We start from the raw sequence: 26,687 nt of genomic DNA on the forward strand, positions 1-26,687 counted from the left end.
GAGAATCACATTAACTATGAACATCGCTTATTAAAGTTTGATGAAACCTCTCACATGAATTGGGATAAAAATTTAATGAATTTACATTCCACATTCTGCTTTGCATGCATGTTGAGAGCTCTTGTGTGCATCTCAATTCAAACAGTGATTCATTTCTGTTATGATGCCTCTTTAAACTCTGTGACCTTTCCTCTGGGTCATGCACCCTCACCTGACTTAAGCTTTAAGCAGTCAACATTATGACTGTACCATGTGTGTTTGTTTGTGGAAAGGCAGCGCCAGTGTGGATGTGTGTGTGTGTGTTTGTGTTGGGTAGTTTAAACTCCTTTTTGGCCATCTGCTGAGACAGCTGTGTGTGTGTGTGTGTGTGTGTGTGTGTGTGTGTGTGTGTGTGTGTGTGTGTGTGTGTGTGTGTGTGTGTGTGTGTGTGTGTGTGTGTGTGTGTGTGTGTGTGTGTGTGTGTGTGTGTGTGTGTGTGTGTGTGTGTGTGTGTGTGTGTGTGTGTGTGTGTGTGTGTGTGTGTGTGTGTGTTGGTGACGGCTTGGCCAAAGGCAGTGTTAGGTTGGAGCTTTTTGGAGCTCTGGCATGTGAGACAGCTTCTGGAGCCAAAGGGGTTAGCAGAGATTGTTTGTCTTCTTAACCACCCTCCAAAAATTACCAGTTGTGAATTTTCTTTCACCTAAATAGATCAACTTTAACAAACAGTATAGTACGGTTACAAAAATGGAGACCAGAATTTGAAGTATTAGTATGATCAGTCAGATGATGATGATGGCTGCTTTCATCAGCGGTATAGTCTCAGGTATAGAAGAACATTATTATAAACAGGGCTTGACAGTAGCTGTTTTTCTCACCAGCCACTGTGGCTAGTGGTTTTCCAAAGTTACTAGCCACTCAGCATTTTCACTGGCCACAATTTTGACATAGATTCCATGGGGGAAAAACTGTCATATAGATATTTTTAATATTATCTCATAATGTCTCAGCCGGTATATTAGGCTGCTGTCACTTTAAGACCTGACACACAGACCCATTATACTGTTTTATATAACCAATATATTTGGCTTTATGTGCGCACACTTTGGGATGCGTACAATTATGCACAATACGTGCAATCAAATTCAGGCCCTGTAACAGCAACAATATTCATCAGGAGGCGGAGCAAATGAAACGAGTGAGTGAGAGGAGGCGGGTGTGACAGTTCGCTGGCGGAGAGATGAGAGAGCGAGTAAGCGCAGCTGCTATCATGTATCTATTCTGCGGATTATGAGAGTATTGGGAGTGTTTCAGATATTTCAGTATCGATATGTATAGAAAAATCTTTATTTTTGACAACACTATACATTGCACTTAGTTTATTATTTCAGAACGAATATTTATTAAAAGACTACGATTGAAAAATGTATATTATATCAAATTCAAGCCACCCAAGTGGCTTGTAGGAGTGACTGCGTTACACGGCACTGCTGAAATCCACCCGGATTTGGCGGATTGGCGGGTGTTAATGTCAAGCCCTTGTCATAAATATAAGTATTTGTTGACTGGTTGTTTTTCAATAGTGGGGTTCGATACTTGAAGGTGCGATAGTCTTTTCTTCCCTAGTGTGATGTACAGTTTATCCGAGTGAAACGGCTTCTCGAACAAGAAAAAATGTAAGACTTGATTTTGTCCATCAGGAATTGATTGGATCATTAGATCATTGTGTTTGCTATTGCTGTAATTGGCAGGTTGGTCCGACCTAGCGCCAGTAAACACATCATTAGAGAAGAGAAAAGATGACGCTGCAAGAGGGAGGGGTAGTTATTTTGATTAAAGATTACCAGGGCCCATGATTTAAAAAAAAAAAATGATGTGGTTAGATGAATAAATCATTTATAATAAATACTGCAATATTTAATAAACAAGAATTTGTCAATTTTAATTTCATAGTGACTTCATCATTCTTATATCATTATTCTTATATCATACCGTAATACAATTTAAAGAAGACAAATGTGGCATAAATAAAATGCAATGAAATTAATTTACAGTGTTGTACACATTAATATTTTGGTAAATAACAGAAGGGGTCACATCTTTACAGCCTGACAAATATGTAACTAGTAATCACTACTTTGAATACACATTAAAATCAATTGCATATTCATATGAATCATTTTAATTATGGTAATGATTGCCATGGTAATAACATTATAATAATAAGTGGTTCCTAACCCTGGCCCTGAAGGAACCCAGCTCTGCAGTTTAGATGTCTTCCTAATCAAACATACCCTATTCAATTCATCAGCTTGCTACTAAAGACTCCAAGACCTCAAATATGTGTGTTAGAGACATCAAAAATGTGCACCATTGAGGTACCACTGATATAGAGTGTACTGTAATAAGGTATAACTATGAATATAAGCATTATAATATTGGTCGTTTGTTGATCTGTTCACCAATTCTTCACTCTTCCTGTTACAGTAACAGTTAACAGAGCTGCCTGTGGGCAGTGCTAAAGGCTTAAAAGCTTTGCCCAGGTTTAATCAATCCAGTCTAACTGCAAATTATGGGGGAAATTATACTTTTCCATTGGTAGGTCATCGTGACTTTCATTAGATACATTTGAGACAAACATTTTCTTATTTTACCAGAACTGTTTCGTTATTTTATGCATCTACTGAATTTCAAGACTATGATTGATTGATGCAGTTAAACATCTTCTCTCATTTCATCATGTGAACTTAATGTTGATTACAGTAGTTGATTAAAGGCATTTATGTTTGTTGAAGAAATAAGAGTTTGAAAACCTATCAAGTCATTATTTTTGCAGTTTTGGAAACAAATTACACACTTTACCTTAAATGGCAATCTACCATTCAAAAGTTTTGAGTCTGTACGATTTTTTTAATGTTTTTTAAATAAATATCTTATGCTCACCAAGGATGCATTTAAAAAAAAAAAATACAGTAAATACTGTAATATTGTTAAATATTACTGTTTTCTATTTGAATATATTTTAAAATGTCAAAGCTGAATTTTCAGCATCATTACTCCAGTCTTCAGTGTCACATGATCCTTCAGAAATCATTCAAATATGATTTGCTGCTCAAGAGACATTTCTTATTATCATTGCTGAAAACAGCTTACATTTTTTTGTCTTTTGTGTCTGTCATCTGTGATACAGTTTTAGGATCCTTTGATAAATAAGTAAAAAAAAACCGCATTTATTTACAATACAAATCTTTTGTAACATTGTAAATGTATTTATTATCGCTTTTGATCAATTTTAAATCCTTGCTGAATAGAAGTATTTATAAATAAAAAAAAGCGCTAACTGACCCCAAACTTTTGAATGGTGGTGTAGATGAACTGTCCTCAAAACACCATTTGTTCTGTTGTGTGTGCTTGAGTGTGTGTTTGTGCCTCTCCGCAGGGTTAACTGCGATTGTTTGTGTTTGTGTCATCTGCAGACATTATGACCAGAATAATCAGCTCTATTGTTGCCATGCGTGACATCATCCCTGTAGGGTGTGTGTGTCTGTGTGTTGCCCTCCCATAGGAAGGAAAAGCCTGTTGCGTAATCCTCCAATGGTGTGATGCTGTGTATCAATAAGGGAACTATCTTCTCAAGCTGAGTTGATGTGCAGCTTATCTCGTCCTTCATTCCCAAGATGTGCTTTTAGTGTCACAGAGGCTTAATCAGGCTAGAAGTAATCTATGTGATGAACTAGGATTATATAACAGTTACACAAGGTGTGGCTGCATTCATTAAGTCTTGATTTATTGAATACTGGCAGAATAAATTCCATCCTCAAGTTTAGCTAATAGATAGCTAAATCTATCAATGTAGTACTATAATTCCACATAATAACAAAGCATTGCACTTAATGCTGATGAGAGAGTCAGTAGAGCAGCAATAGTTTGAGTGGATTTAAAGGGATAATTCATCTAAAAATGAAAATGGTCATTATTAACTCACCCTCATGTCATTCTGAACCTGTATGTCTTCCATTTAAAATTGTAATGTTGCTTACAATGAATAATCCATACAATGAAGCATAAAGTGATTAGGAGTTGTCTGATTCATTTTATAGGAGGAACAGATTAAATGTAATCATTTATTATTCACTGAAAACTAGGGCTGCATGACTGGAAATTCTAATTATGATTTTATGATAAAAACTACTGTTGTTCTTTAAAACAGAATTATAAAAAAAAAATATCAAAATTTGCTAAGATTTTTTGCTATAAAAATTCCTAAATAAAACCAAAATAAGAAATATTACTATTGTAAAAACTGAAGTAAGCCCTTAAAGCTTGTCTTTTGTTGATACGTGCTTCTCATTACAAGTTTGGGAAGATTGTTGGTGCATGTTGCATTTCCAAATGCACGTTGAAGCGACCCAAACTAGCATTTACTGTGAACCGAGACGCTGTAAACACCAGAGGATAATGAGCTGTTCTTGTGTAAATGAACACAGTGCAGCGCTTCACTCTGAAACACACAGCGCATATATTTGTTTAGTTAATTGCAGCTTTTGCATTTTGATAATTGCACTAAGCCATATTGCGATTTCCGTTTTATTTTGATTAATCGTGCAGCCCAACTGAAAACCTTTCTCTTTTTCATTCTTATTTCATTCTTATTTATGCATATTCAAACTCTCAAAATGTTTTCCACCAGGTTTGACGTCAGTGACACCAAATGAATGTCTGAATGAATGTACGAATACTGTATGTAAAAGTGCATATGAAATTTGAGGGTAGGGTGCAAATTTTATTTAATTTTTTTGAGTGAATTTTACCTTTAATTCTTTTTTTGTTGATAATGATGTTGTCCTTTTTTCACATCACATCAGCATGCGTTTTGGCCCAGCAGTTTAGCCTGCTTTTTCCACGCTCACAGTCAGAAAAACAGCCTGTTCTCCACACCTCTGTGGGACGCAGATGCTGCTGTTACCCCGACGATAGTTGCCAAGCAGCTGAGGAAGTGCTAATTAGGATTGCAGGAGAGATGATGGGGAGTAGTGGAGATGGAGGAGTGTGTACATGTTTAGTTGTGTATTTGGCTGAGTGTGTTTTAAGTGGACTTTAATCTGTGGACTTGTAATGGTCCCTCCTGGTGTCTTATGACTGCTGTGTTTTGTTAGAGGGCCCTGAAGGCTTTTAGTTTGTGCACACAAAGAGCTGCATTACAGAAAGAAACACCAGACTGTTTATATGAAACTTTGATATTCTCGCCCTACAATAATTATGATTATAGAGTAGGTTATTGCACTCAATTTTGGCATAAATATGTAGAGTTGCATGCAGTATATTAACTATATTGTCATAATTACATACTATATTGTATACACCTGTACTGTAGATTTCAGGTTGTAATTGACTAGGATAGTTTAGCAAAAAGTGAGTATTCTCTCATTACCTATTAGCATAGACTACCATTCAAACAATAAGATTTCTTTTTACATAAATTAATGCTTTTATTCAACGAAGGTGAATTAAATTAATCAAAAGTGACAATAAATACATTTACGTTGTTGCAAAAAAAATCAACTTTCTATTCATCAAAGAATCCTGAATTTATTTTATTATGGTTTCCATAAAAATATTAAGCAGCTCAACTGTTTTCAACATTAAAAATAAGAAATGTTTCTTGCGCACCAAATCAGCATATAAGAATGATTTGTAAAGGATCATGTGACACTGAAGACTGGAGTAACGCCAGCTGAAAGTTCGTCTTTGACATCACAGGAATAAATTATATTTTGTAATGTATTAAAATAGAAAACCAATATTTTAATTTTAACTGTATTCTACAATATTACAGGTTTTACTGTATTTCTGATCAAATAAATGCACCCTTGGTGAGTATAATAGACTCCTTTCAAAAACAAAACAAAATCGTACAGACTCCAAACCTTTGAATGCTAGGTTGCCACTAGGTTGAATGCTAAAATTGCACGAATAATGATTTAATAGGTTTCCTTTATTCGACAAACGTTATTCGACTTATTCAATAAGTCTAAAAACTGAAAAGAGGAACAGGCTTTCACATTAAAAAATTGTCTATAAAAAGATAAGTGGTTTTATGGCTAATCTAAGATTTGAGCTCAAACTAGCCTGACATTGTCCTTCGTTTCAGTTCCTGAAAACCTGTAATTATTTCCTGCCACCCCCCCCCCCCCCTCTCTCTCTCTCTCTCTCTCTCTCTCTCTCATTTCTGTCCCTGTACATTTCTGTCCACCTTTTGTCACTTCTGTCTCGTTGTTGACAGATGTGCATTCTCAGCTCCTGCCCTGAGACCCTTTGCCTTTGGGAAAATGGCTGACAGTTTGAGAGAGAGAGAAAGAAGTGATTTTGTGTTTACTGATATTGCTGAGAATGATTTTAGCAACAAAGATGCAGAAGTTTGTTTAGTTCAGGATGAAACTAACTGACTAAAAGTGACAGTGGGAAAGGTGGAAGAGAGATTCCACTGACCTCAGATGCCTTTGCACTTTTTATCACTTTATGGTTTATTAATAACGCTATGTCATGGTGAGTCTTCACCAACAAGCATTATATTTACACTATTATTATTTACACTACTGTTCAAAAGTTTGGCATTGGTAAGATTTTCCAGTGTTTTTTTACGAAGTCTCTTATATTTACGAGGATGCATTTATCGGATCATAAATACAGTTTTAAAAAAAACAGTAGTATAGTAAAATATTATTGTGATTTAAAATAATGTAAAAAGAAAATAACTTTTTTAGGGATTCTTTGAAAAATAGAAAGGTTTTTTTTTTTATATAGAAATCTTTTGTAACATTCAAAATTAATTTACTTTCACTTTTGATCAATTTAATGTGTCCTTGCTGAATAAAAGTTGGTAACACTTTAGTTTAGGGTCCAATTCTCACTAATAACTAGTTGCTTATTAGCATGCATATTACTTGGATATTGGCTGTTTTTTAGTACTTATAAAGCACATATTAATGCCTTATTCTGCAAGATCATATTCTACATCCCTTAATCCCAATTCCTAAACTTAAAGGTCCTACGTGATCCCATGTTTCAAACTTTAGTTAGTGTGTAATGTTGTTGTTAGAGTATAAATAATATCTGTAAAATTATAAAGCTCAAAGTTCAATGCCAAGCGAGATATTTTATTTAACAGAAGTTGACTACATAAAACGGCTCGTTTGGACTACACCCCTCTACTTCCTGCATTGGTGACATCACCAGAACCGTGTTTAGACTAACCTCCGCCCACAGAAATGCTCCCTCAACTCTACTGGCTACTTGCGCACTTCTTATAACTTAGGCTACTGTGTTTACTCAGCTCTTACGGTGATTTTCTGAAGTAAAACTGACGCTTCATCATTTGTGTGATGTACAATAAACTTTATTAAACTCATCAGTATATGTTTGATCATCATTCAGACAGCAGACTTGTAGGCTATTAATAAATAATGGATACATACAAGCAGATGACAAATACGTTATAATAACCGTAATTAAACTACTAAACCATACCTGTTTCATCTCTATACAGCACTCTGACTCTGTAGGCATTATTGTCCGACTCGAAATGAACGCCGTTACTGAGAGTTTCTGATATTACCATCATTCCGTGAGATGAAACTGTCCTGAGAGACTGTGCGCGAGCTCATGAAGCTCCGCCCCCTGTGCCGTCCAGCAGCAGCTCATTTGCATTTAAAGGGCACACACTGAAACAGCTCGTTTTTCTGAGCCCCAAAAAATGTCAATTTAAACATGCTGTAAAAAATTATCTGTTGGGTATTTTGAGCTCAAACTTCACATACACACTCTGGGGACATCAGAGACTTATTTTACATCTTGTGAAAAGGGGCATATAACGGGACCTTTAAGAACTACCTTAATAACTATTGATAAGCAGTAATTGGGAGTTTATTGAGGCAAAAGTCATAGTTAATAGTTAGTTAATAGTGAGAATTGGACCCTAATCTAAAGTGACCATAATTTCATCAACAAAATTTGGAACGCCTTTTGGAACCTTTATTTTTAAGAGTACAAGGACAAAAACATATTTCTATGGAAGCTTGTTTCCGCCTCAAAATAAAACATTTTAAAAGATAATTGCGACTTTTTATCTCACAATTGCGAGTTTACTTTATAACACGCAATTGCGACTTTATTTCACGCAATTCTGACTTTATATCTCGCAATTCTGAGAAATAAAGTCAGAATTGCGAGATATAAAGTCAGAATTGCGTGAAATAAAGTCGCAATTGCGTGTTATAAAGTCAGAATTGCGAGATATAAAGTCAGAATTGCGTGAAATAAAGTCGAAATTGCGTGTTATAAAGTCAGAATTGCAAGATATAAAGTCAGAATTGCGTGAAATAAAGTCGCAATTGCGTGTTATAAAGTCAGAATTCAGACTTTTTTTCTCGCAATTGCGACTTTATATCACGCAATTCTGACTTTATAACACATAATTGCGAGTTTATTTCTCAGAATTGCGACTTTATATCTCGCAATTGCGACTTTATTTCTCAGAATTGCGACTTTATTTCTCACAATTCTGAGAAAAGTCAAAATTCTGACTTGATATATCGCAATTGTGAGAAAAAAAGTCAGAATTGTGAAATAAAAAGTCGCAATTATTATTATTTATTTATTATTCAGTGGCGGAAACAAGCTTCCATATATTTCTAATAAAAATAATGCAAAATTGAACGTTGTATCTGAATGGGAACATTGTTACATTGCTACATTGCTTTTGCTGGTGATGTTCTCAACAAGCCATTAGGAGGAGACTGCAAACAAACGCACGCAGTCAGAGCCCACGGGGGCCCAAACTCAAGGTGTGATGGTAAACAAAATTTATGCGCGGTGACAGCCGAGCCCCGGGGACGCAGACTGCCGTGGTTGCATGTGTATTCTTGAGTTGGTTTCCACTCTTAGGGACCGGCTTGCAGGAATAATGGATCTGGAAGGCACTAGAATGTGTAATGAAGTGTTTTTTTTTCAGGCATGGCCCAAAACAAGAGTTGTCAATGATTCACTTTAATGACATGGAGATGTACAGTCACATGTGACAGAAACAAAATAAAAGTTCTCATGGAGGAAGGAAGGCGGGGCACACAAGAACCATACGGAGTTGCTGCTGCGTCCCAGTTCTGTCGTATGGTTTCCATGGCAATAAATAATGCAGCCCAACTGCATCATCTTCTCATTGGTTTGGACGCCATGTCCCTGGAAAAAACAGGGCAACTCAAGCGCAAACCTGCACCATTTCGGAAACCTACAACTCCCAAAGTTTTTAGGAGAATTGCGAAAAGTTCTGCATCACTTATCCAACTAGTCTAAGCCAATAGAAACTGACTCACTCAGGAGTACTTCACCTAAACATTTAAATTCTGTCATCATTTACTACCACATTCCAGTCCAATATGTTGTTTTTTTGTTTATATAACATAACCATTTTAAGTTTTGGTTACCTGGACTTTGAATGGAGGGACAGAAACCTCTCAGGTTTCATTAAAAATATCTTAATTTGTGTTTTGAAGATTAACCAAAGTCTTATGTGTTTGGAAAAAAGCTGAAAGTAAAAGCTGACAGAATTTTTCATTTTTGACTAAACTATACCTTTAAGGGCCAGATTTACATTTACTTCAGAATCTCGTCAGAAGTGGTAGGTCATCCAGGTACTTTTTGCCTACTCTTATATGAGCACTATGAACTCGGACATACTTCTTTTGACGCATACTGTTTTTCGCCTACTAGGAAGTATGCAGTTTCGGATGCAGATGCTTTTCTTCTGTATTAATGGTGCAAATACCAGAAAATTGACTTCCGCAAACCACATTAGTAAAGCAAGTTGCTTGCTAATTTATTTAAATACGCTTCTCCCATAAATGTTGTGTTTGAAAAGGAAACTCCTACAAATATGCGATAAGGTCAGTCACAAAAATAACTGTCCATGCCTTTTCTTAGCTCATTTTTCACTGCACATCTTTAATGAATCCTGATAGAGGGTTTGTGCTGGCACAAGCTGTGGTAAATCTGGCCCTACGACTCTTATACAGCTTTTCTATACAAACAGCTTTTTTTCATGACAGAATGATGACACAATTTTCATTTTTGGGGTGGGGTGTAAACTGTTTCTTAACTTAAATCTTATCATAGATTCATAGCAGTTAATGCCCTCCAGTGCCGTGTTTCACTGACCTTCTTTCGGTGAGTTGGTGAATTAGCAGGTCAGTGGGTTGATGGGTGGGTGCAGAGCATGGCTTTGAGCCCTGATGGGAACAGCTGAGTGGAAAGGGAACAAGAGAAGTGATAAGTTGCGTGACCCACAACCGACTTTTTCATGGCGGACTGCCGTCCACCTGTTGAAGTTTGAGTTGTTCGCATGGTTTGCAGTGGGTAGGAAACAGAAAACCTGAGACCATCTGATTCTGCTCTATGCTATAGTAGGTGCCAACCAGGAATATATGTTTTAAAAAGACCAAAAACTAAATATAATCCATTTTTAAAGGAAGCTTATCATGGAAAATATAAGGTAATAATAAGTAATGGTAATTGGTAATAATAAGTAATGTTTCTTGAGCAGCAAATCAACACTCAAGACTGAAGTAATGGCTGCTGAAAATTCAGCTTTTGCACAATATTACAATTTTACTGTATTTTTGATCAAATAAATGCAGCCTTGGTGAGCATTAGAGACTTCCTTTAAAACATTACAACATCTTACCAACCCCAAAATTCTGAATGGGAATGTATGATGTTACCTTTCAGCTGTGACCAAATTCACAATATATCATTGCCTTTTCTACCTAATTGATTAGTAAAATAACTTTGCAGTATTCATCAAATTGAACAACATGTCAAACTACACCGTTACACAAGGATATCAGAGGTCATTTACTTGTAGAAGTCTTAAAGGTACAATATCAAAAACAGCCTGTTTAATTCTGAGATCAGAGAGAGAGAGAGTTCAACATGGGTGCAAAAAAAGTTATAAGTGGACTTGGAAAGTAAGTGGAAAAGATGAAATGCTACAAAAGTGTGTAATATGACCCCTTGATAATTTACTATATTAAATTGATGTGCATTTATGAACCATTTCATTTGTGTTAATAGACATCTGAATAAAAGAGACTTTGTGTGCCATAGCTGTCCTTTCACTCTGAGAATTGGTGATCATTTTTAAATACTCTGAGGAAGTGAGACGTCTGTGCGTTTAGGGAACAGGGACAGGATCAGACAGCGAAGGTGTCCCTTCTCATCTTTTCTGACCTACATAGAACATTATTTTTGACTCCATCAAATGGAACTTTTTGAGCCCCACTTTACTGCCTCTGAACCACTTATATAATAGCCTGATAAATCCTGGATGTCTTTAAAACAATGTTTTTGGTGTAATTAGCTACAACACTACCATTCAAAAGTTTTGTTTTTTGGAAATAAATAAAGTTCTGTCATGAAACTCTAGATGGCAAACAAATTTATATTTCAAATAAATGCTGTTATTTTAAACTGTAATAATAGTTCACAATATTACTATTTTTATTGCATTTTTGACTAAATAAATGCAGCATTGGTGAACATAAGAGACAAAAATATTTTAAAAAATCCTTACCAACCCTAAACATTTGAATGGTAGTGTACGTTTAAAACTTAATTGTCACATGTAATATCTATTATCAGAGACCATTTTATTAAGGCATCTGGAGTGATGAGTTGGTTTATTGTTTAATGTGGCAGGGCTGAGTCACTGTATCTGTACAGCTGTGTAACATACTGAACCCATAATAAAGCTCCTACATTGGATTCTCATCACGAACCACTAAAAACCAAGCAGAAACACAACTGAGTGCAAAGCTTTGCCTGCTTTTTATAGGCCACAGAGAGCTGTCACAAGCTATTTTGGGGATGTATTCAGCAGCATTGTCTAGAATCAAGAGTAATTATGTCATGTCATCTGTTTATTGCAGAGTGAAGAACACCCCTCTGCCAGTGAAAGTGTGCTCCGCAATCCAGGTACATATGAGCGGTAAACCTAAGAGTATCACCGTAGAGACCAAACCCGGCCAGACCATCGCAGACTTCAAGAAGAGCCGAACAGGATTCACCTTACTGCTGCCCCATCAGTAAAGCCAAGGCTTCACTGGACATCACATAAAACAGTATTCACCCATTCAGTCAGAGACTCATATCAAAGTATCGATATACAAATCTAAATATTTTGTCAAATCTATCAAAGAAGATTGATATCTTTTCCATATCAGACTCATATCAAAAACTCATATCAAAAACTCAAACTCATATATGATATGATGGATTCCCCATCATATCAAACAGGACTGGATTGTTTATTAGGCCTATATAAGTGGAAGAGAATTTCTTGTTAAGCAATGCACTTTGTTGTTTTAATAGTGCTGCAGTGACATAAATCACCCTGGTTCCCTCGACAAAAACCCAATACGATTTTTTTTATTCGCTTTTGGATTATTGCAGAAATAAGCTCTGTGACCAACAAAGGTTTATGATACTTGCTCGTATTGTTCATCATGATAATCTTCACAAATTAACACAAGCTTTATGAATTTTGAAGACTAAATGTAATCTGCAGAAGTAAAAAGCTAAATGAAGGGTGTAAACGAACTACACAGTGGTTGCATGATTTCAACGTCAACGCCATTAAGCTTCAGTTGACTCTTTTTGTCTTCGAGTTAAGAAAGTTTGTAAGAACAATATTATGAACACAACGCGAGTAAATGATTTCATCTCTTCGGCTGATTATGTTTAATGTTCCCGACAATCTCTAGTCCCACTAAGACACTTGTTAAACAAGTGTCTAAATGGGACTACAGAGATAGACAAGTGAAAGCTTTAAAAAAATCACATGAGGGATTAGTGTGATCTATTTTATGTCGTAGTTTAAAACATGAAAATATCTTGAGCTTGTGTTCACAAAAGATCTCGTTTCTGGCATTTAACCAAAAACCCATTGACTTTGGGACAATAGAACCTGAAGCGCAACTTGTTTACAGGAATTGGCCTAAAAAAATCCTATAGTCCTCTGTGTTAAACAGAAGAAACATCTAAACTAGTTAGTGTGTAGATCATGTGGTTGAAAAGACAATACGCAGCATAAATGATTCTGCCGTCCCTCCTCTATTTTTATTTTTGCACATGAAATAGACATGAAGTGTTGTGTCATGTTTTTTGAATTGTAGTTGGATCATATAATAATGCTATTTTATTATTTATGTACATTTCAGAGGGAACGTTCTGTTGATATGGCCTTTGCACTTTTCATAACATATAAGTATATTTTTACGTTTATTATGAAGTTATTTTATTTTCTCAGGGACAGGGTGTACTGGGACAGGGTGTAGGCTACATTTTAACTGTGGAGATGTAACCAAGAGTATTTCATGTGTGAAAATGAATGTATTTTCATTTGAGTTTCATGGTACACAGACGTATTTAACCAAGGTTTACAACACTTCAGATCAAACCGTACAATTGTTACTGCGCTGTAGAAGTAAATGTATACACAGAGGAGTGTTTTAATCTTTATCTTCATCTTTAAACTGCTTAAAAACAGCAAGTATGCTGTAATTAAATCATTTGAGAGCCTTATGATATTGTTATATTAAATGCTACATCCAATGAGTGTGTTTTTTTTTTTTTTTTTTATCTGCATTGTTTTTTTATGCAGTGTGTTTAATGCAGTTTTTAAACTGTTATGGGTTGGGGGACTCTCATTACTCTCGTGTGTGTGTGTGTGTGTGTGTGTGTGTGTGTGTGTGTGTGTGTGTGTGTGTGTGTGTGTGTGTGTGTGTGTGTGTGTGTGTGTGTGTGTTTCTCGGCACTGAAGATTCTCAATAGAGACAGGTTGTCTTACTGTCACTGTTTTCTTTGTCCTGCTTTCCACTCCCCTGCTGCGAGCATCTTTCATCCGTTCTGACATCCTTGTGTTTTCATTTTTTGTCTTTGTGATTTTTATTTTTATTTTGTATTTCTTTATGCTACTTTGCATGCACCTGTCTGCTTTTGACACCGAACTCTGTTTATTTCTCAATGTGTCATGAGAATCAATGGTTATTGAATGTCTAAAAATGTATTTTTTCACTTTCTCTACTCTGCTGTCAGTTTACTTTTTGTGTATTTGACATGAAACGTCAAGCAACGGCATTCTGTTACATCTAAAATTATTTCAAATGACAGTTTTATATAATTATCATACATGTCTTCATTTTACTTTAGAAATTGCCTGGGATGTTTGTACTTTAAAAAAAAATTGAATTAAGTGAATTGCAAGACAGTTTAATTAAAATTGTGAGAAAGAAAAAAAGAAAGTGGTGAAAGCAATTACAGCACATACATATATAAGCTGCATTTAAACCTATGAAGCATGGACATTTTATCTACTGTCAAAAAAAAAAAAGTTAATGTTCCTATTGGAAACAAAAGCCTGATGTAGAAGAACATTTTGGCAACATGGCAAAACATTTTAGGAAAACTAGTGTTTTAAAGAATCCAATGATCAAGAGTAGTGTGACCGCTTTCTTCTTGAAAACATCTCAAAATGTTCTCTGATGTAAAGTTCTTGATGAAAGTATGTGGTTATCTCTCTCCAAAGATCCACGGAAGAACCATTAAGAGTGTAAAAAAGTACCCAAAACCCGTGTCAATCAGAACTATCAAAGTCTGAAAATAAAGCGAAGGGTCTTAAAAGCTCTTTTTTTAGGTCAGTGTTTGTTTTCCTCAATCTCATTAGTCATGTTTCTAGAACAGATCGAGTCACAGGCAAAAATAACTATTCCCCCGGCAACAACACTCGCCTTCAACCACACCACATGGCAGCAAACTGAGTTTCTCTGATAGCTAATATGAATCAGGTTCATTTGTGACTGGGTCACCGGATTCATCTGGCACGTGGGGGCATGTTTTTGAAGTTTGTCATCGTGACCTAGTGCATGATTTTCATTCACAAATGTGAATGTAAACAACAGAATTCATGGGAAAATACCCCATCCTTTGTAGATAGAGCTTATTTCCTCCATATAGGCCTGTCCTCTATAAATTATTATTTTTTTAAGGTGAAATATGTACTTTTTATGTTAAAAAAGCCATATTATGCCCTACAATGAATGGGTCTACTAGAATCATGCTTGAATGGTCAAAAAACACTTTTTTTTCTTTTCTTTTTTTTTACATATTTTACATTATTGCAGCACCTCTCTTCTCAGTCTGTCAGTAACACTCTTTTGATTTCCTGACTCAATGAAGCCCCTCCTTCTGAAAAGCGCAATGTGCTCTGATTGGTCGGGTGGATCAGTGTGTTGTGATTGGTCAACCGCTTTGAGCTTGTTTCAGAAATGTCACGCCCCTTACCATAACCCTAAGTTTCAACAATGCAACTCAACCAGGCTTTGCACTTTTTCATGCTCAAATAACAACATTCCACACTAAAGAAAGTTGAAAAAGTAAAAAAAAAAACAATAGATCTCCTTTAATATACCTTTTCTGTCAATGTACATTCTTAATATGTATGGATATTCTTAAAAAATGATGACAGAATTTTCACAGCAAGTCTCTCAGGTAGGATTTCTACTCATCTTTCCATTTCATTTCTTTTGCCACTCTGCCGATTGGATCAAGGCTCATCCAATCATTGTGCAGCTGTGGAGATCTTGATCAAAACTTCCAACAATCGTCCATTTTCCTCAGTGACCCCTCCTCCAATCTTCCATTTGTATCTGTGACAGCTCGTCCAATCATATGGCTCGCTGAGTGACAGGGCTCTCTTCTGATAAAAGAGTCCTTGTTGTTCTGGTGGACTGACATGGAGATTTTCACCCAGCCATGACAAGAAGTCTTGTTATACATGATCCTTGTCCTCTTTTTAAACATTTCTTTGAAGAATGTAAAAGAAAACATGTTTTTTTTAACATTATTTTAAAAAAGAATAAATATAATAAAACATAAACAAGCTGGCACAAGCCACTCCTAATCTTTGGGTTAAATTTGACTGTGTTGTGCTGTTTGCTCTCATGGTCACATGTAGCTGATTACTGTGGTTGCATGCATGTTTCACTTGTCACAGGACAAATGTCGGAGTTGCACAGCGACAACACTTCACTGTACTTTCAAACCATGAAGAACAACCTTGAGAACATTTCTTTTAACCTGAACTCAGCTAATATGTGTAATCTACTGGTTCCAACAGAGACAGAGAACGGAAAGTACTACTGTTCAAAAGTTTGCTGTCAATAAAGTTTTTTAAGAAGTTAATAAAATATAATGTTACATTTTTCTTTTTCAAATAAATGCTGTTCTTTTGAACTTTCAAAGAAAACTGGAAAAAAACATGTATCATGGTCTCCACAAAAATATTAAGCATGAAAACTGTTTTCAACAATGATAATAATAAGAAATGTGCAGCAAATCACATTTTAGAATGATTTCTGAAGGATCATGTGACACTGAAGACTCGAGTAATGATTCTGAATAGTCAGCTTTGCAATTACGGGAATAAATGACATTTTATAATATATTACAACAGAAAACAGTTAGTTTAAAACTGTAATATACTTCAAAATATTATTGTTTTACTGTATTTTAGATCAAATAAATGTGGCTTTGGTGAGCATAGGTGACTATGTTCGAAACAATAAAACCACAAACTTTTGAACAGTAGTGTACATTTAACTATTTGCACTTTTGTCACACAGCTTTGGGCAAACTTTATGTTTCTCAAAAACTGTATCACCTGTTGCATTAAATCTTGAATCTTTTAACCAAACTCAACTTGTTTTATTATTATTTATTTATTTTATTGATTAATTGGAGCTGATATAGTGAAGCAGAGCAGTCAACAAGTGTCCATAATCAGATCCTTCTCTATGGAACCGGTCCTACTCAAACCAGCGTCTCCGGCATGGGAGTTGAGTGCGCTAACAAGGACGCTAAAAACCACAGTCTCTAACGCGCCTCTTAAGGCCAGGGGAGTGATGTTTACACACACAGCTCTTGACTTGCTTCCGTTACACTCACCCCCCCTAAACCACACTCCCATCCGGGTCACGGCACCAAATGTAAACCCCACTCCGAGCGGGATTCGAACCGGCGTCTCCGGCATGGAAGGCAGGCGTGATCACAAGGACGCTAAATATCTCTTATATCTACATTTTTTAGATATATGGTTGTGACTAAACATGAGGTAGACCAATACAATTTCATACTATTTTACGTTTTGGTGAATTGGTGGCTAATTCGTACGAATTTGTAGGATCTCATCCGTACGTTTTTGTATAATCTGCTTAGAGGTGGTTAGGTTTAGGGGAGGACCTTCATGCTTATTTTTTTTATTTAATTTTTACGTTTACGTTTAACATCGTATAAATTCATACGAAATCACCACCTTGTAAAATGGTTACATTTTCCAGTGAGAATGGGTTGGATAGACAGAGGAACTAAGTGTCCAGTTAAATGTTGTTTGTTCACTTATAGAACATTACTGCTCATTTCACCTGAAATTTCACATTTGATTTCACCGGTGTTTAATAATATACAGCATGAAAGCACAGCAATTCAGAGTGTGAGAAATGGAGAAAAGGCATCCTGCGTTGTCTGTGTGTGGAAGGACTTACATCTGCTGAGCAAAGTGAAAACTTTTAGAGAAACATATGTATTGTATTGCAACAGTTTAGTTTTGATTATGAGCTGTACACACACACATCCATAATATGATAATATGATAATAATCATTTCTGAGTAAAACAGGATGTTTGGCAAGAAAACAACTGCTTACCTGAAAAGGGAAGTTGTTTCAAAGGCAGAAGAAGTTATTCCATTTGATGGCAAAGTTTTGTTTTGCTTCTTTGAATTAATGGAAAAAAATCTGATAGGTGTACTGATAAATAATTCACAATAAGATCAGGAATGTCTTTCAGAAAGCTAATAGGGTTTATTTTAGTTTCACGTTGACTTCAAAATTATTTTCTGGGTTTGAAGTCTTTGGGTTTTGAATTGAATTAAAAATATTTCTCTTGTCTCTAACCTTCAAATTTTTGTGAAAATACAAAGATTCATCATTTTTCTTTCACAATGTCAAGCGCTAGAGCAAAACCGAAAACAAAGCAAGAAAAACAAAAACACGTTAACAGATGTCTAGCAGGAGAGTATCCGCGTCTGTTTAGAAGCCTCAAGGACAGTAAAAAATTTGTGAGATTTATCTGTGGGTGGATAAAAAGAAAGACCTTAGTGTCAGAGCATCTATACACCATCACACAAAAGATGAGACTGACACAGGACGACAGGGAGATTTGTGTCGGTAGAAGCAAAAGAACAACCATCTGCACAAAATCCTCATTCTCTGTTTCAATTCCACCTCAATCCTATTCACACCACTGCCCTCCTCCTCTCTGTGGAGTTCTTTAAGAGCCCTGTCAGAATTTCTGACCTCGGTCAAAGCCATAAGCTCGTCTCTTAATCTCTCCCACTGCATGTGATGACCAGAGGAATTAGGGCAAATTAGAGACATATGATAAATGTGACTAAGCCTAAAAAATCCTAAGTAGAGTTCACACAAAGCATGTTCGAAATGCATTTTTGGTTGGATTCTGTTTTGTTCAAGTTCAATACCTCTTACATTCTCAGAAGTGATTAAATACTTTTTAAAATACAGATCTACAGGGTTTGGACAATGAAACTGAAACACTGGCCAATATAGTTTTGGAGGTTTCACGCCTACATATGCGTGGCCTGGTGGCCAATCATAACTGATTTTACATTCCATCAGTAAGACAAATTGTTGGTGCGCGTCTCGCTGACTCATCTGTGACCAGAACAGCGAGGCTTTGGTGTATCGAGAGTAATGTCAGCATACCACCATGAAGGACGAACCAGATTCATCAGGAGTGACTGTCGACGCAAGAGGAAGAAAGGGAGATAGGAAAGGGATGTAACCCGGATTGAATAAAAAAAAACAATAAAACCACAGCTGCCCAACTCACGCACCTGGACGCTCCTGTTTCCATCAAAGCTGTAGCCTGGGTGCCAGCCCGAACCCCGCCCACAATATTTTTTGGTCGGGAAGTTCGGTCTGGACTCGCTCCGTTGAGGAGCTATTATGCCCGAACAAAAATTGTTCGGACCAATCAAATTGTCAGGGCGGGCTTTATACGATGATGGACAGATGAGCAACGGTAACGTAATCACCTACGTCACCAAAGAGTGCTTGATTTGAATTAGTTTACAACAAAGACGAGTGCAGCTGGAGAATTGAGATTTCACGAGTTCACATTTACAAATAAGTCAGATAGAATAAATGCTTATAGCCTATAAGATTTCACGAGTTCACACAAATAAGTCAGATAGACTAAATGCGTATATGACGTGCTGTCCGAGGGCTGTGGGCTCGGTAGCCATACTCCCCCGTGTTCCTGGTTGTGAGAGAACAAGACAAGAGTGAGGATTCGGGGTGGTGGAGGCAGGGGCGTAATTTGTGGGGGGGTTAGGGGGGAGATAACCCCCCCAATATTTAAATCTATGCATTACAACCCCCTCAATATGTATACCATGATCACATGAAAAAAATGCAGAACCCAAACTTCAACCCCCCCAATGTTCAAACCAAATCTACGCCCTTGGGTGGAGGGATGCTGAAAAACTGTCAAGGAGTGTTAGGTAAGTTGACAGAGTGAATATGCTTCCTCATGCTGATATAGGGTAACGTTAGACATATTGTTTGATGACAAGTTGATATTGGATTGATTATTTGTACGTGCTTCTCCCGAACTTTGTTTATGAAACATCATGTGTAGATTCCGCCATCGCGTCTGTTATAGAAGATATCCACAGCGCATTCATTTTAAAAGAGGAACAGAGAGCCGCGACATTTTGTTGGTTGAAAATATGAATGAAGAACATGCGTCATTTACTCCGTTGCTCTGACTGGTTGTAGGTCTATCCAATTGAGTGCAGAGTTTTTTTTTTTTCCTGGTTCGGTTGAGACACGCCCCATAATCAAATCTCTATGGAGCAGTATCAGACTCACATTCTGACTAGAATATGAGTATGACGAAGTCAGGCTATCAAAGCTGTTTGTCGGGAGCTCAATATTCATGGTCGTGCTGCTATAGTCAAACCTTTAGTTACTCGTGCCAATGCCAAATGTTGGTTTAATTGGTGCCAACAGTGCAAATCTTGGGCAATGTGAAACGTCTCGGTTACGTATGTAACCCTCGTTCGTTCTGTACGTTCGTTCTTTGAATCACACATACGCACATTTGAGAAACAATCATAAGATCAAATGTAGGACGGTTTCTGGTTGCAAAATTGGTCGCAACAGGAGGCTCTACTACACCATACAGCAGTTATTGTGGTCTAACCAAGTGTTTCAGTTTGCTTGTCCAACCCCTGTACATACTGACATACTGTAATGATTATAGTTTCATTACACTCATTTCTTTTGGTCTGTTACTCGATAAGAAAATAAAGCAGTTGAATGCATAACCTTGCCTCTTTTGTAGGCACTATAGATGAAGTTCTGTTTTTAGCACTGTATAATCTCGACCTTGAGGTGTGAATGTAGGTGTAATGGTTTTATTCTCTTCATCTCTCAAAAAAATCTAAAACCAAGCACAGATAAGAGGACAGTAACACATTTTTAATACTCATATGAGAGAGAAAGACAAGGTAAAGACCAAGTAGAAAGCAGAGAGAATTTACACAATAATAAACAACCCTTGGCTCAAAATGTTCTAAGATTATATTATTTGTTTTTTTCCCACATTTTCTTAAGAAAACATAAGTGGTGTTTGGTGAAACTGCAACACTGGCAGGGTGTTGCTATGCAGTTACAAAGGTTTTGTGAGTGCCTCATATTTTGTTATATGTCTTTCTCAGTTGTGGTTGCTATGTCATTGCTATTTGGTTGCTGGGTGGTTGTTAGGATGTTCTAGGAGGTTTCTAGGACGTTGCTAGGTGGTTGCTAGGGTGTTCTGGGTGTTTTTTTGGGTGCACTAATGGTTACTATAGTAGCCTACTATAGCGCTCTGGGTGGTTGCTAGGGCACTGCTAATTAATTAATGCTAATTAAATACTATAATTTCTAAATGTTTGCTAGGACGTCACTATGCAGTTGCCAAGATGTTTTGAATGCTCCTTGTTTTGCTACATGGTTACAGCATGTTTCCAATGTGGGCTGGGTAGTCACTAGGGCATTGCAAGATGGTTGCTAGGGTATTGCTAATTAATTGCTAGGGTGTTCTGGGTTGGTGCTAGGGCATTGCTAATGGGTTGCCTGGGTGTTCTGGTTGGTTGATAGGGTATTGCTAATTGGTTGCTAGGGTGTTGGTTTGGTAACATGTTCTTTGTGGTTACCAGGGTTTTTTGGATGGTTGCTAGGGCATTGTTATTGGTTGCTAGGGTGTTTGTTTGCTAAGTGTTCTTGGTGGTTGCCAGGGTGTTTTGGGTGGTTGCTAGGGCATTGCTAATTGGTTGCTAGGGTGTTGGTTAGACAGAGTGCTCCTAGAATGTTCTGAATATTTGGTCTTCTGGATAATTGCTACGACGTTGCATAACTCGTAATTTGAGATATCCTTCATATATCACAAAGAGTTTAATACTCAGGATCAGGGGTTTGTTCAAATCCATATTTCTGTATGAACAATAATCATTGTGATACTTGCCTTAGCAACCAACTTGCCCAACCAGTCCCATCTAAGTGCATTTTCAACCACATCAGAAGGCAGTGGGCTTCTGCAGCCGTCACAGAAGTGAATATGTGAACAAGTAGGTGATTGCTGAGGGACTTGCTTTGATTCAGAGCAGCTCCCATCCTGCACATATAACCATCTGCGGCCCAGTGAATCGAGGGGGTTTGATTCTCAGACTAGATTTACGGCAGCACACGCTCACTTCACAGACTGCTGGGCTGGGCTGCGTATATCATATGGAGCAGGGACACAATAGTGCTGTGTATCTTGCACATGCCGTGAAGAGTCAAAGTTAAAGCTTTCAAAAATGAACAATAAACAAACCCAAACAGGTGCACAGAATTGTTACTGTGTAGAATATACGAGCCTGTCTGTGAATACCAGTAATAAATTTGCTTTTATGTTCCAACCAAAAAAAGAGAGAGAAATGCTCATGCTCGACCAAACAATGTTATCATTAACAATGTCATCAGCAAGCACAGTTTTTAACCCACTTCACAACAACCTCAATGTTAAAAGGACATAATGGGAAATTACATTTTGCGTGAAGAAAGCAGTTTTTTTTTTTCTATTCTAACATTTTCATGACTATTTAACCTCTAGATTCTCATTAGAGGACATTGCAGCCATTTTACTTGATTTTGATTTATTTTATTGTATTTCCATTACTTTAAATTATTCTTATTATATTTGCATAAATAAATTAGTGCTGTCAAATCACTAAGATATCTTAAAAGTGTGTGTGTGTATGGGTCATTGACGAATAAGGTTTTTAAAAGTGTAAAAAAATAGAATGGAGATATAACTATATTTGAAACCAATTTTTAGTTTACTTAGATGTTTTAGTTTAAGATTTTGTGGTTTGTACAATCAATTAACACTGTTTTTTGTCATTTTTTACAAGATGGAAAAAATGTCACCAAAAAAAGTCATTCGGTTTAACCACTGATTTGAAAGTTAAAAACTGATTTGACACTGATGTTGAGATAGTATATAGTGTGTACCACAGAAGAAATATTAAAACAAATTATCACTGATCACATAAATGTAATCATTTATTGGACTACTCTAAACACTCCAACATATTCAAGTAAAACATTGCACAGGGAAAGGAGAAAAGGGAAAATGTAAAAAAAATAGCCTTATCTGCTTTATATTTGTGTTATTGTAGTTCCTTTAGTTATTAAAAACAATATTATTCCATTTAAATATTTAGTATATCGGTTTTACCGAATGACCTTTTGACACTTCAAAATCTTTAAAATACCTTTATATGTAGTAAAATATAATTAAAACCCTTTTGGATTCAGTAAAAGAGATCAAGTTGTACTACCTTACATACTTTGGATGTTATATATTTGTTTTTTTATTATTATTAAGGCCTTTGGACAAACATTTTTTTGACCCGTATATATATATTTATATACACAAACAAACACACACATATATATATTTACAAACTTATGTTAGATGTGATTAATTAATTAATTAATTAATTAATCGATTTCACAGCACTAAATATAATAAATATTAATAAATATTATTTTTTCACATAAGAAGAAATGTCTTGATGCAAAAAAATGTGTAATAGTCATAAAAACAGACTTAATTTTCCTTATGCAAAATACATTTTATTATTTCTTTTGATTATGGGGTGAAATGACTCAGTATCAAGGAAGGGACAAAATATCATTTGAATACTTTATTAAATAATTATAATCATACTGAAAAAAGAAATTCCACTATCAGAAGTCACATTTTCCACAACTTTTTTTCTTTTCAAGTTTTAGAAACAACAACAGCATCACTCTGTGAGCTACAATATATGCGTGTGTACTATACTTCCAGAGAAAAGAAGCACAACCCTCTGGACTGCGCTGTGCCAACAAGAGCACAGGAGGTTTCAGAAGCTACACCCAGGCTGATTTAAGAAGGAAAGTTCAGGAGCTACATAACCACAGTCCAGAGAGCTTTTGTGCACAATCAGTGAGCTCAGTCCAGAATAGTCCAGATTGGCTTGCTCTTTGAAAGGCCTTTGTGGCACAGCATACTGTTCGTCTGTTTGAAGATGTCAAAGAAAGTTGATAGATAGTAGAAATAAATTGATGTCTACCAAGACCAGAATACCATTTGTGCTGAAATAGAGGTGAAGACAGGGGCGGAGAGATGATTATTGAGACTGCGTCACAGTCTTTCTGATGAATTGGTTAAAGCTGATGTGCGTATATAGTTTAATGGGCAAGTTGATTCCCCCAAAGAGCGCAAACATTGTCGCTCATTGAATGAGCTAATTGGCACAGTAACATTGACTTAACCAATGGTTAGAGGTGGACTAAATGCTTGTCAGATATTTTTACAATTCCATTTGGTGGAGATTGGTGCAGAAATTACACACAGCAGCTTTAAAACATGAGTTAGTGACTGCGTGATAGCCTCTATTTCATGATCGCCACAGAGGAAATGACAACAGCAAAATGTTTGTCGCTTCCTGTTTGAAGAAAGCATGTTTGTCTGACTCTCTTCACCCTGACCCTCACATTTCAACAGCCCAGACTGTAGTGTATGATGCCTTAGCACTATCAAATTTCTTTTATATAAATATCAGTATTCAGAGCAAAGGTACCCAGTATAATTGCCAAAGTGCACAGAACAAGCTGTCACTGAAACAACCACATCAAAAAACGACAATGCAAAACAGAAGTGTGAAATTAACATTCTAATACTGTTCCCAAACCTGGGATGAGCTGATAGGATCTTTTTCAGTAAAAATAATAATTATCATTATAATAAGAACACAAACAAAACATTCTGGAATTTCCTTTTAACCTTAAACTGAAATACAAAATGAAAAAAAAGGATAATTAATTTTTATAAAAAAAGTGTCAAGTTTACATGTACACCACCACAGCAGCAATTCCTGAATGACATACATGCAGTTTTTTTTCAGTAATTTCACATTGATACAAGCAACATATTTACACCACACTGGTTATGCTTCTGTCTCTGCGGTGAGAGACTCTACATGGCGTTCCTTTTGTATTCTACATACATTTAGCAGCATAGAAAACATTGATAAAGTAGCCATAACTCATAGAGTAACGGCGAAGCCTACTCAACATCCAGATCCTGAGTGTCCAAATAAAGAGCCACATGTTATATAGTGTCTTAATTCAGTAGTCTTAAACTTGAGAATCACATGACAGTCATTCCCATTCCCAAGTTTCTCTCTGTCTAATAACAGAAGTTTTCTTCATTGGAAAATCCATAGAGATTTAAGGTCTCTGTGTGCTTGTCACATTAAAAATCTCCACGTACAGCAGTCGATGAAGTGTTTGAGGTGTAATGAGGACGTTTGTGCAAGCACGTCCTTCAAAGGTTGTTTGCACATGGTTTCAGGTCCATTTGATTGACTGGCAACAGAAGAAATGATTCTGCCAAACAGTAGCATTGATGGAGTGGAAAATGGCTCATGAGATATGATTATTCTAGCCTGAGTGAATTAAAGTTTCTGTCTCTATAATCAATCCTTTTTTGAGTCATGGCTTTCCTTGGGGCTCGTGTTTCTGCGCGTGTTGTTAACAAAGCGATATTCAATATCTCTAATCTTTAGGTAGACAGTTTCAATCCAAAACAAGGCACAAACGTTTCACATCAGAAATATTTAACACCATTCATTAGAAGTTCAGAGCAAGTATGGAAACTAGAATACTTGCTGCCTTCAAACCAGCTCACAGGAATGCCACTACAATGCCGTAATTATGAGTAACAACCCGTTGCTTTCCAAGTTGGGGTCGTATCAATGAAAGAATCATGACTATATTTATCATAATAAGCTGTCATTTTGAATACACAATGCATTTTGGGTAATGATGATGAGGATTAGCAATAAAGCCAATGAGTTACACATTTTGTGCTTCCTTTATATTGTCAGGAAGTGGGAAAAAAGGAAATAAATATGCGTAAAACATCCATTTTATTCTAACCAAAATCACTTGAACGTACATCATGTCATAAAACTTCATAATTAGGAACTTCCCGGGAGAACTTGAAGGCAGCAAATATTCCAGAGAAATCCCAGAGCTTCAGTATGGGACAGAATCAAGGGAGAAAGAGTCCAGCAGAGGAGCATGGAGACGAGCCAGACACGAGTGTGTGAGAGCAAACAGTCCTAGTTGGAAACACAGCAGACAACACATCGCACAAGCCCATTGCTGAGGCTGCGCACGCTAGCAATACAACAACGGCGCTCTTGTCAACGCTCTCTGTACACAATAGGGGCAAACTAAATCACTTTAACCAGGACGAGGAAAACAAGTGATATGTTTGTGAAAGGCGAGAAGGATGGGGGAATCACAGCGGATCAGGAGGGATATTTACACCCTATAGTATGCCAATCTTTTGTCTATGGCCACAAGTTCCTGTAAATAACATCATCCCCTGAGGCTGAAATGGATATGGAGATCTGTAGATACATCAACTCTCTGTAGGTTTGTACCTCTTCCTCTATGCAACTGTGTTTAGCATGGAATAATTACTGTGACCACAAAGCAGCCTGTGGGGTCACAAATTAAGACTGCTACAAATTCAGGAAAACAACTCATGCTTAGAGTGTACGTGGTCATATTTCAAATTGTGTTCTCATAATAGCTGTATCTTCCTATAGTATTACACCATGCAAATGCTTACAGATGCTTCAAAGCTAACAAAAATGAAATGAAAGCCACAAAAACTCTAATCTGGATTTTATGAAGTCTCTACCCTTGTGAAAAGGAAGTACACTTTAGCATTTTAAATTAAAATGTATTACAGTCTGATATACTGTATGTATATATATATTTAAATACACACATACAAGTTTTATAAATGCTTGTTGTCAATACAGTTGGTAGTGCTCTTTAAGCATAATTCAAAGTTTACTGTTTGTATATACGTGACCCTGGATCACAAAACCAGTCACAAGTCGCACGGGTATATTTGTGGCAATAGCCAACA

At 36.5% G+C, this 26,687-nt stretch overlaps 1 protein-coding gene across 1 annotated transcript in view; it reads left to right on the forward strand.

The window, feature by feature from the left end:
* myo1g (myosin IG) overlaps positions 1–13,640 on the forward strand; it is a 48,435-nt gene extending 34,795 nt beyond the window's left edge. Inside the window, exon 22 of the mRNA XM_079878214.1 lies at positions 11,955–13,640. Within this exon, the coding sequence (XP_079734340.1) occupies positions 11,955–12,114 (160 nt within the window). The 3' untranslated portion in view covers positions 12,115–13,640. The remainder of the gene's footprint in view (positions 1–11,954) is intronic.
* Positions 13,641–26,687: the final 13,047 nt, after the last annotated feature.

The sequence above is a fragment of the Squalius cephalus genome, assembly GCF_949319135.1.
Source record: "Squalius cephalus genome assembly, chromosome: 8".
Classification (NCBI taxonomy): domain Eukaryota; kingdom Metazoa; phylum Chordata; class Actinopteri; order Cypriniformes; family Leuciscidae; genus Squalius; species Squalius cephalus.